Below are 11,813 nucleotides of genomic sequence, written 5' to 3'. Positions count from 1 at the left end.
TTCGCCACCCACCTGGCTGCTGCTTTCGGCGGGCAGGTTCCTCAGCAGAATCTTGCGCCTGTTGCTCAACTCCCGCCTTGTGCTCTGCAGTCTCCGGGCGATCTCCTCCGTGGACAGAGCGGGGAGTTCCCCACCCGCCCCCGCGGCGGGCTCCCCCGGAGCCCCGAGCGAGTCGGGGCCAGACCCGGCGGATGCCGCCATCTTGCCGGCCCAGAGGCGAACACGCTCTCCCTCCGCCAGGGGAAGCCGGTGGGCGGGAGGGGAGCCAGGGCGGGCTGGGTCGGAGCGGGAGGGGCAAGGAGAGCTCAGCAGCCGGCGGTGGTCAGCCTGCGCCCGCCTGGGACACAAAGGAAAACGCGAGGCGGGCTCGCGCGCCTTCGCTGCCCGGGCTTTGAAGTTCCTGGCCGCGCTCGTGCTCGTCTCTTGGCCGGGAGGATGCCTGCAGGGCGAAGGATCCCGTTCGTCGCTGTTTTGGCTCGGTGTCGCCTACGAAAGGAAAGAAGCGCCTTCCGCGCCCCTTTAGAAATTCCGCTAGCCAGCTCTTGAATTATCCAGTGACTTTGGATGCGTTAGAAAGAAATGGTTGCATCCACCGGCAGAGCAATAGCGTGACACCTTTCGTTCCTTAACAGTTGTCACAGAAATGTGACAATCGAGATGGCACGATAAGGAAAAGCGTTGCCCTCGGAATGGCGTGGGGCGCCACGAGAGAGGCTAGTGCCTTGAAGTGAAAGTGGATTAATGTTTCACCACAACTAGGATATTATATAGGATATTATGTATATTCCTAAGTCGTGTTTTTTTTTTCCAATGCACTGCGAGACTGGAGAAGGCATTTGGAGTTTTAACACTTCAGAAGGGGAAAGCGATTAAAAACAGGGAACAACTGTTTTTAAAACTTCTTCACAATTAAAAAACGTTGACCTTCCCTCGCTTTTTTGTTATTTAATTTGTGGGAGAGAAAAATAATTAAGGTTTCTGAAGAATGGAAACAGATTTCCAGACATGCACATTTAGCAAACTCCGCAAAAGCTTGGGGATAAATGCGTTCCTCCAGTCTCTTGGTAAAGTAATGTAGCGTTTTATATTAACTCTGTAGAGATCCCTCTGCATGCATTGTTAGGTTTTACTGTAGCAACAAACACACCTTAGAACCTCTGGGTAATATCAGGTGACAGGCTGAATTAAAACTGACCTTGAACACCACCCTCATTTTCATCATAACTAAGGAAATCCTCTTGTATTTCAACAGCTGTCCTAGTAGAGGATGGAAATAAAATAAACAGCTGGCAAACAATCATTTTCACAGGTGGCCCAAAAGGCTTTACCACTTGCCTCTAGCCAGGAGATCAACTACAGGTAGTCCTCGACTTTCAACAGTTCATTTAGTGACTGTTCAAAGTTACAACCGCCCTGAAAAAAGTGACATGACCATTTTTCACATTTACAATTGTTGCAGCATCCCTATGGTGATCAAAATTGGCAACTGGCATGTATTTAAGATGGTTGCAATGCCTTGGCTCATGTCATCACCTTTTGCGACCATCTGACAAGCAAAATCAATGGGGATGCCAGATTCACTTAACGACTGTGTTACTAACTTAACAACTGCAGTGATTCACTTAATGACTGTGTCAAGAAAGGTCATAAAATGGGGACAAATTCATTTTAACAACTGTCTTGCTTAGCAATGGAAATTTTGGGTAGAATTGTAGTAAGCTGAAGGCTACCTATACAAATATTAATTTAAGTTTGAAGCAGCTGAAATATATTAGCCTGCTAGCATGTTTGAAATCATGGGCAGTAGGTCTGCCATGATTTAGCTCAGAGTTCTTCAAAGTGGTCAATATCGACCCCCAAAGGGTCAAAGTAACAATCTATTCTTGTTATTTGTAATCAAGTAGTCCTTGACTTACAACAGTTCATTTAATGACCATTCAAAGTTACAACACTGAAAAAGTGACTTATGACCATTTTCACACTTACGACCGTTGCAGCATCCCCATGGTCAGTTGATTAAAATTCAGACGTTTGGCAACTGACCCACATTTGTGATGGTTGCAGTGTCCCGGTATCATATGATCCCCTTTTGTGACCTTCTGATAAACAAAGTCAATGGGGAAACCAGATTCATTTAACAACCGATGTTACTAATTTAAGAACTGCAGTTATTCACTTAACAAACATGGCAGGAAAAGTCATAAAATGAGGCAAAACTCACTTAACAAATTTTTCACTTAACATTTTGTTGAAGACTACCTCTACTATTAATTAAAGTAATATTGATTAAATTATTTTCATATAATAAATATCTGGAGGCTGATAAAGAATAGAAACTTCATGAAGGGCTTGATAGCTGAAGAATTTGGGGACTCCTGGTTTACATAGCACTTCTTCATGATTTGCATTAAAGCAGATTTTGCCATGCGCAACAGAGAAACCAGAAGAAAATTCTATCCATGAACTACACAGTTTTTCCCCCACACATCCAATCTGCTTTCTCACCATCCTCAAGATAGGAAAAAAAGTACATTAGTTTGAAAATGTGTTGGTCATGATGGGGGAAATGCAGAGGAAATAGCATATTCAGCAATGGTTAAGGAACAAGAAGAGTGAAGGATTCCTGTTCCCCCATGTTTTCCCTCTTTCCAACCAACAATATGGAGTAGTTTGGGCTGAGAAAGCCATAGAACTTCCTTGGCTGAGGAAGTCTAATACCTTAACCACTATGCCACATACAGCGACATTAAGTTGGGCTTCAACACACAGGAATGCAAAATTAATGATTTATTCATATCAATAAGAACTTACATAGGCCAATCATAAGGATTAGCATGACGGAAAAATAGGACCAACATGAACTAGTAACCATTACAGGTGACCAAAACATTCTGTATAGGAATTTCTGATCCACAGAACTGCTTGTGTGGGTAGTCCATGCCCAATCCAAACTAATGTATCTATTTCAAATGCTTCGATTCATTGGAAACATACTGGTAGAGATGGAAATGTTCATTTACATCCATCCATCCATCCATCCAATTAATATAGCGCAGGTGTCAAACTCAATCATGTCATATGACATATTGTGACATTTTTTTCCAGGATGGACATGGTCGTGTGTGATGCATCCGGCCGGTGGCTGGCAGTTTGACACCCCTGTTCTATAGCCACACAGCTCAACCAACTGATTTTGGGGTAGAAGCAATATGAGCAGGTGGTAAGAGTAGAAAAAAGCCATGTCTGAAGGGTTTTTTGGATGACATCAGCTTTGTCTTATTGTCGCCATAGAACAACACAAATTCTTATGGATTTTGTTTCAGCTAAAACCTCAAATATTCAGAATGCTCCAGGTTTTGTTTCTGCCCAGGTCTGATCCAAAATTTGTATTTTCTTTTTATAAGAATTAATATAAAATCCTTTGGATTCAAATAATTTCTGCTTGAATAGTAGATGGAGGCTGTGGCCAGGAATTCCTCCATAAAATTACATCTTATGTGCCAGTTGTGGCTATTCATGTAACAGATAGTTTACTATAATTTCTACTATATTAGACTGCAGCTGAAGTCTATTCAGAAACTTTTGGTGATTTAGCATTTAGCAGTCCAAATAGTTGTGGAAGAAACTAGATTCACTCATGTTATATCGTTTCAATGGCAGTTACATTGACTGACAGCTTCAGGATGTAATTCTTATTACTGGCTAGGATCTCCATAACTTCCTCTGAACCCAATGTGCCCAACCAGTGTGATCTAGCAGGGAAGACTTTCAGAGTGTCTCAAAGTTGAGAACACCAACTACAGTGACCCCACACTCAAACTTTTCCAGGGTAATCCTGTTTATAGAATAGCTACCTCCAGATATTTGGACTACCAGTTCCCAATTATATTTGCAGAGAGCCTAGAGAACATAGCTCTTCAGACAGGTATTTTGGGATGTTTGCCTCAACCATGATGTATCAGGGCCTTGTTGTGTATATTATTTGTCTATTTCAGTTGTTAACAATTACTGAAAATTATTCATTAACATCTTTATAATTGTTTATATTTTACTTTTACAGTATTGTTATTTCTAAGCTGCTTGAAGCTTTTGAAATGGAACAGCATATAAGCTAAACTAAAATACACATATACATACACTTTTTCTTTAACTGTATAAAATCACCTTTGCCAATTGCTGGCTTAGTCGCCTGTTAAAAGAAGCCATGGTTTGCTATTCTTGCTACGTCATGAAGGGCTGATAGGAATCAAAAAGTGGCATTTAGGCCAGATACTTTAAACCCTACCCCCACCAATTTAAAATGAGTTATTTTAAAAGTTGATTAAACTTGTTTTGGAGATTAGCCATTTTTATGAGATTTGAAATTATAGCTGGGCCTGTAAACATATGGAGTCCTGTATTAAAACTATTTTTACTTTTTTATACCTTATCATTCTACTCAAGCAAACACTCAAAATCTATGTTGTAGCTTAGTCTGTGGCATGAACAGTGCTACTATTTTACTTTAGGGTTATTGTACAGTAAATGCCTAGTATTGACCATAAAGCAATAAGGAAACCACGTATATGAAAATGGTGTTTGGCTTTGGGTTAAAATTAATTGATGCAGTATATCTGCATCAAATAAATTCTCTCTCATTATCTCACAAGAATTTTAGAATAACTCATCCTGGCCACCTATACATCAAAAACTGAACTCAAATGATGTCTGCTCCTTCCAATTGTGGAAGATGGTCAATTAAAGGTGTTTTGTCAATGACAATTGAAAAGATCTGGCTCTTCATCATAATAGAGAAATAGGAAATACTGTCTATTCCTGATCTTGGAGGTCCAGCATCAGCATTCAATACTGTAGCTTAGTTGGGGTTGATAACCGCAATTATTAACATTTCACATAAAATCCTAGAACTGTTGCAAGATTTGGGAATAGCATAAAATGAAAATGGTAACTGGAACAATATAGTATCAGAGTTACTTCGGAAAATTCAAAAGTTTACTATTTCTGTCACTTTAAAAACCAGAAACGCATCTTATAGTCAGCTACTTAGATGGGATGGGCAAAATTGGCAGTTAAGATTACGGGAAGATTTTGCGCAAGAAAATATTATTTATTCTTGGTTCCAATATAGGCAACTAGTAGATAAATGGAAGGTGGATTGTAAATTGGGTTTTCTTAGAGAAGATGAAAATCTTATTAAGCAAGTCAAGGATCAAAGACAAACCCACATCAAGAGAATCTATGGGGTATTAGTTGAAATGGACTCAGAAACGGAATTAATTAAAGACTGTATGATTAGATGGGCGCAGAATTTTGGTGTCCCAGTCTCATTGGATATCTGGGAAACCATCTGGGTGAGAAATGTCAAATTTACACAAGCACAGAACTTAAGGGAGAATTTTTATAAAATGTTTTATAGATGGCACCTTGATCCACAAAAAATGTCTCTTATGTACCCTGACGTACAACCTAAGTGTTGGAGATGTGGTTATATGGATGCTTCCTATTATCATATTTGGTGGTCATGTAGAGAGATAAAAGCATTTTGGATCAAGATATGGTGGAATATCCAGAGAATTTTTAGAAGGAGGGTAAAATTTACTCCGCAATTATTTTTGTTGGGTATAGTTACAGATTGTGATACAAAGGAGGTTGTATTGATGTTAAATTTGATTACAGCCGCGAGGCTGTTAGTAGGACAATACTGGAAGAAGGAGTCTTTGCCTACATTGCAGGAATGGTTTCTTAAAGTAGCTTATTTGGCGGAAATGGCAAAGATTTCGGCTTTCTTAAAGCAACAAACGCAAGAGAAGTTTCTTGTCGTTTGGGATAAATGGATAAAATTTATGCAATTTAGATTGGGTACAAAAAAATATCATATAGCCTTTTCATAAGTTTTACTTTCATATATAGAGAATGTTATATATAGATATTCTTTTTTATATATATAAATATAAATTTTTTAATTTAATTTTTTATTTGTTAATTTTTAATTAAGCCTATATTCTGCTCTGGGAAGCTCGGGGGGGGGGAAGGGAGGGTGTTTGTGAGGGGTGGGGGATGGGGGTTTTTTTATATGTAATGTTTAGTTTTTTTTGTGTATATGTTGTTTTTTGTTTTGTATTGTTTTTGTCTTTTTGTAAAATTTATAAAACTTTCAATAATAAAAAAAAAAAAACCAGAAACGCATCAATATATGAGACTCTGTGAGGTAAATAGTCAGAAGAGATCTGGATTTTCATGGAGAGGTTTTAAGTATAATACAACCTCAGACAGAGGTTAAGACTTAAGGTTTACATATTTAAATATGCTGGAGCTTCTAATATATTTTAAAAACAGTGAAGTAAGTGCTTCCTCTATTTAAATAGCACTATTTGTCTTAAGTTTGAAAAATATACTTATTTATGCACATTCTTGCTTTTGGAGGGAGTTGATTTGAAACAACTTTGAGTGCAATGACAGTTAAATTTCTAAGATCCTGCATGAAAGTCCCCCCAACCAAACCTCCTATTTTCTTAGATAATAGACTGAGATATGTGGGTGAATATTAGGAGAGCAATGTAGATCTTTTTTTCCTTGGGACTGCTTCTTGCTAAACATGCATGTGGAAATGTCAGCTCACAAAAACCAACTTTGGATGGCCTCCATATCTTGGTTCTGGCCAATGCCTGAACAGCTGCCTGCAGTTTTTTTCCCCAAAAAAACCTGGTTTGCCCAAACTAGTCCAAAGAAACCCAGTTGGTTTTAAGGCAAGAGAGTCTCCCAATATCCAGTCCAGGGCCTTTAACCACTACACAAAACTAGCTCTCAAGAAAGACCAAGGGGGCAGACTTAATAGTTTTCACTTGGATTTTAAAGGCACATGACCAAAATGATAGAACTTTTAATATTCTATCATTCTGGTCAGATGCCTTTAAAATCCAAGTGAAAACAGTAACACAATATGTTTAGAATGCTAAAACTTTATGACTATTTCATTTAACAGAATATACTTCTGTTATACTTCTAGGTAGGATATATTATTTTTTAAAAAAACAAATTCAAGGTCAGTTTTCATTTATCAATTTTCAAAATGACAATTACAAATTAAAATCTTTGAAATTTGTATTATCCAATTTCCAGGTACTGTATGCAGATGCAGTTCATTATCTATTGTAGTTATTTCCAGCAATTATTAAACCTTGGGAATTTTAACAATTTCCCAGTACTTGATTAGTTTCTGCAGGAACTGAAATTGAACATTATCAATTGTTTAAAAGTATTATAAAACAGCAACTGCAGTTATTATAAAAATGTGTTCTTGCTGTGTTTGAACTCTTAAGAGTGTTTTGTTTAATTCTAAGGACTAACAATCAAATGGCAAACATCACAACCACGTGGAAAGAGAAGCTTTCTAATCAATTCCATTAAGGCCATATCCTGTTCACACAAAGATTCCCACAGTGAGTACAGATTATGTCTCCTTTTATATCAGAAGACCTTGGAATTCACATGCAGCTCCCCACTGCTATTTTCAAAGTATCTGTGAGCTTGAATATTTAGAAATGGAGATGGCATTTGGAAGAGAATATCTAACGCTGAAGAATTTGTATAACTGAGTTGCAAGTTAATATAAAACATTTTATGCCAAATTACATTTGGACCTGTTAAAAGTAATTCATAAATCCATACTTTACATAATTTTATTCCACTAGAAATTGTGATTTTATACATAGTATAAAGGGCATCATGATAGCACACACATATTTTACCATACTGTTAAAAACCATTTACATAACTATTAAGTACCCTATTATTAAAGCAATATTCAGATACCTTTTTAAAAACTACACATAGATGAATGTTTATCATATGCACAGTGCAAATATGTGCCCATAATATTTTAGCCACTTTAAAACAAAACACCGTGACTTAAAACTAGCTTAAAATTATATGGTCCATGTGTCATCAAGTCAGATGTTATGAATCTCTAATGAAGAACGAAAACAGTGTTAAACTCCAGATAAATGGGAGAGACCTTTTATCATTATGTTTTGAAAATTTTCCATTGTGTAAAATGGAAACAATTACATTTTCAGTTTATCATGAATGGCACTAAATACTGTGTTACTATATTAAATGGAATTTTGCCCCCAAGTTGGAAAATAAGTAAGATGGCAAATGAGAGAAGAATAGGATTCTTCAATGCTTTAGCCAGGAGGCTTAGACTTCATATCACATTTCTACACAATTTTAGTCATATATATAAATTGTGGAGAAGGGTGATATATATAATATAAACACAACAAGCCATGTTTATAGTGTACAAATGACCATGGAAACGAACCCTTAATTATGTAAACAAATCAGCACACAATTTCTTCATTTTCCCTTTATAGCATGGTGCAGAAGGGGGTTGAATATCAAGTCTCTTAAGAACCACAGCGTCACCAACACAAATAAAACTTTAGGCTGTATTCACGGAAAGTCTGTGATGCCTTTATTCCCTCCCTTGCCTTTCTCTCAGAGTTCATGAGTGTTTTGAGTTCAATAAATAGTACAAAAATAATCCTTTATTTAAAAATCTCCAGATGCATTGTCCTAGATCCTATACAATAATTTGTAAGAGCAATGAACTTTTTTTAAAAAAGGAGCCCACACAAATGAAAACCTTGTGGCAATGGCTATTTTTAGATCCAGCACCTTCTTTCTCTCTGGCTGCAATTTCTGTTCTTCCCTTTAAGGAAAGCAAAATCTTCTTCGCCTTCAACTGCGCTAACTCTTTTCTTGGCTCAGATTAACCGAGTTCAAAACACTCAGCTTAAACTTTTGTGTAAACCTTTCTTCTTTCTTGTGCTTGGAGATCGAACATTCCTACTATTCCATTTGACTGAGTGTTATGGCAGGTTCATTCATCACCTTAACCTCTCCACTCCAGGGCCAGCTTTATGTTTTAGAAAGAGAAAATTTGCGTCTGAAATGTGTCCTGTGATAGTCACCAAAACCATGCCTGTCACGAAAGATGAACATGAGTTGGGCTCCTGCTGCCTGTGTCATTAGATGCAATTCTCCCCCGAGTTCAAAGTCGTTAGCATTCTGCATCTACCGTGTGTACCGTCACTGCAGCCTGTAAGTGGTGACTGTGGTGGGGAGCGGGATGGTGCAACCTGTAGTGGTGGAACTTGTGACTCAAAAGGGCAGCAGTCTGAGGTGGGGTCTCCAGGTCTAAATCTTCGTCATGATTTCCCACATCTACACCAGCTGATAATGGGTCATTGTTGCAGGGAGGGTTTTCGCTGTCTTCCTGAGGACTCATAGTACTATAGCCTGAAAAATAAAGCCACATGAAATCCAAGATGGATTGACTTTGAACAACAGTGTTCATAATGCTTAGAAGCAATCATTCACATTTATAATTTAACACGCTGCAGGAAGGAAAAATCAGAGCCATACAATGTCGACTGTTGCAGGAGTCTTACGTAGATTATTTAAACAGTTTGATTTCCTTTCCTTCATATTTTTTCTTTGAGTTTCTAATTTTGTACAAAAAAAATATTTCAGAACAACATGGAAAGAATGCTGTTACATATCTATTATTTAATTCTTCTGCCTGAGATAATTTGACTAATATAATTCATTAAATTTTCAAAAGTCAGCTAGGTGACCTTGGACCAGTCACTCTCTCTCCGACCAATCTACCTCACAGGATTGTTGTTGTGGGGAAAATAGGAGGAAAAAGGAGTATTAGGCTTGTTTGCTGCCTTGAGTTGCTTCAAGTGATAAAGGCAGAATAAAAATCTAATAAATAAATACATATACTATAAACCTCATATTTGTTGAAAATGATCAACATAAAATATACCAAATAATTGTTTACACCTTTCAATATTTTGTGATTTTATTAGCTAAACAAAATCTTCAAATAATTTCCTTTATGATTATACAAATTATCTATCTTCAATAACTTCATTTATTGTAACAATGATGTAGGTAATACCTGAGCAACCTCCTCAAATTCCTTGATGTCCAATTTGGTGGGACTAACACACAGTGAAGAGAATTGGTTCACACACCCTCCTGCATGGAGGAGAACTGAATTCCTCCAGTGGGAATTTGCCTATAGCTATGAGCTCCATTCATACACTCCACCAGAGGAGTTTTCTCCCACACATGGAGGGGAGCTGAACTCCTTTGGTAGGCAGCTCTTTCAGCCAGGCCCCGAGACAAGAAGGAACTGAAATACAAGCAGAGAGCCCAGAGACAATGCAGCAAAGGAACGTGGAGTACCTCAAGTGTTTGGAGGAAGCCTGGTGCAGGCCTTGCACAAATGCCTCTTGCCACTAGCTTTCAGCCATTCAGGGGCTGAAAATCCCGCTTGCATTTTGGCATGGAAGATTTTCCGCTCCTGAGCAGTGTTTCCCAGGGTGTCCCTCCTACACCACAAGGCATCCTATGCACCTTACCTGGGATTCCATCTGTTTAATGATGTGCAAGATTGCTTAACAATCACAACTGAGAGTGACAGGATTGTGGTAGTTGAGTGAAGCACTCATGTGATTCTTCACTTAATAATCACATTGTTCAACGACCAAGATCCAGTCCTAATTGTAGTTGTAAGTCAAAGAATATCTGTATTTACTATTTAAGAGGCATTTGAATCTATGGACATTGAATCCTCCCATTAGTTCAAAAAACTTAGGATTTACTTTATCAAAACACTGTCCAAAATGGTGTAGGGTTTCCTGCCTGAGCAGGGGGTTGGACTCGATGACCTCCAAGGTCCCTTCCAACATCATCATCATCATCATCATTATTATTAACTCTTATGCATAAATAGATTCCTGTTTATTTATTTGTCAAGTATACTCAAACTGTCAGAGATTTTTTTATTTGATTTTTTTTGTTTGTTTTGGACAACAAAAGGGTATGAAAGTGTATTTATTTCCTCTACCAATGTAGATTTTTCAATGGCTTTAATCAGATTTTTTTTAGTTTTAAATTAATGAGTTTACAGGTACAATAACCAACACATTATAGAATTTATCATACTATTAAAATATATTTTTCCTACTATTAAAATATTTTTTTTACATATGTAATTGCCAAGTCTTAAAAGGCAGGAGGAATTTTAAACTCAACGCAGTCCTGGTAAACATATTTTTAAACAATGCAACTTAAGGATGTTTAAGCAATGCAACTATAATAAAAGTGTATACAATACGTTTCAGTTGTAAAAGCTATCCATAGTCAATTTGGAGTAAATAAAGACTAGTGCTTAGCTGCTTGGTGAAATTCACATTTAAGAGAAATACACACAAAACTGTCTTGCCCACAATTATTATTACAGTTTGGACTTTTTCTTTCTTTCATGTACCAAGTTTTAATCCATCTTCAGATTGGGAGCTCAATTGGTGACTGGTCACTCTCAGCCCGACCCTTATTGTTGTAAGAAAAAACAGAAGCGACAGCTTTTGAATCAAAGATAGGTTTAAAACTAAGAAATAAGCAAACAAAACATATCCAACTTCAGGTGCATGATGAAAGATAAGCTATTGTATAGGACAATTCCTGTGAAAAATTTTTCACAGTAAACAGTACATGCCATCAGGCTTAGAAGTTCACATGCTGAGGAGACCAATAACAAAGTAGCACATGATTAATCGGCCTGACCATCTTGGGAAAACCAGCAATAAACAAATAACTTTTTCTGCATAGAAAAAAATGCAAATTGCATCTTATCAACTCCCAGTAAGAAGAAGTGTTTTTTTTTATTGTGATGAACTTTCCCAAATTAAATGGAATGGCCCTAATGTCTGTATAATGAATGGTGAGAATAA

The 11,813-nt window shown here is 37.4% G+C and overlaps 2 protein-coding genes and 1 long non-coding RNA gene across 6 annotated transcripts in view; 1 reads left to right on the top strand and 2 right to left on the bottom strand.

Annotated features, from left to right (window-relative positions):
• RAVER2 (ribonucleoprotein, PTB binding 2) overlaps nt 1-610 on the bottom strand; it is a 47,915-nt gene extending 47,305 nt beyond the window's left edge. Inside the window, exon 1 of the mRNA XM_039328945.1 lies at nt 13-610. Within this exon, the coding sequence (XP_039184879.1) occupies nt 13-201 (189 nt within the window). The 5' untranslated portion in view covers nt 202-610. The remainder of the gene's footprint in view (nt 1-12) is intronic.
• The window catches only part of LOC120301543, a 32,822-nt gene that overhangs the window by 459 nt on the left and 20,550 nt on the right, over nt 1-11,813 (top strand). For both annotated transcript variants that reach the window (XR_005554937.1, XR_005554938.1), the window contains exon 2: nt 7,341-7,439. This is a non-coding gene — a long non-coding RNA (uncharacterized LOC120301543). The remainder of the gene's footprint in view (nt 1-7,340; nt 7,440-11,813) is intronic.
• The window catches only part of CACHD1 (cache domain containing 1), a 145,097-nt gene continuing 140,794 nt past the window's right edge, over nt 7,511-11,813 (bottom strand). For 2 of the 3 annotated variants that reach the window (XM_039328941.1, XM_039328942.1), the window contains one exon: nt 7,511-9,303. In XM_039328941.1, the coding sequence (XP_039184875.1) occupies nt 9,065-9,303 (239 nt within the window). In that variant the 3' untranslated portion in view covers nt 7,511-9,064. The remainder of the gene's footprint in view (nt 9,304-11,813) is intronic. The other variant, XM_039328943.1, reaches the window with a different exon arrangement.

The sequence above is a fragment of the Crotalus tigris genome, unplaced genomic scaffold, assembly GCF_016545835.1.
Source record: "Crotalus tigris isolate CLP2741 ecotype Arizona unplaced genomic scaffold, ASM1654583v1 scf7180000024385.1074895, whole genome shotgun sequence".
NCBI classification, from domain to species: domain Eukaryota; kingdom Metazoa; phylum Chordata; class Lepidosauria; order Squamata; family Viperidae; genus Crotalus; species Crotalus tigris.
This window is presented reverse-complemented; position numbering and strand designations above follow the sequence as displayed.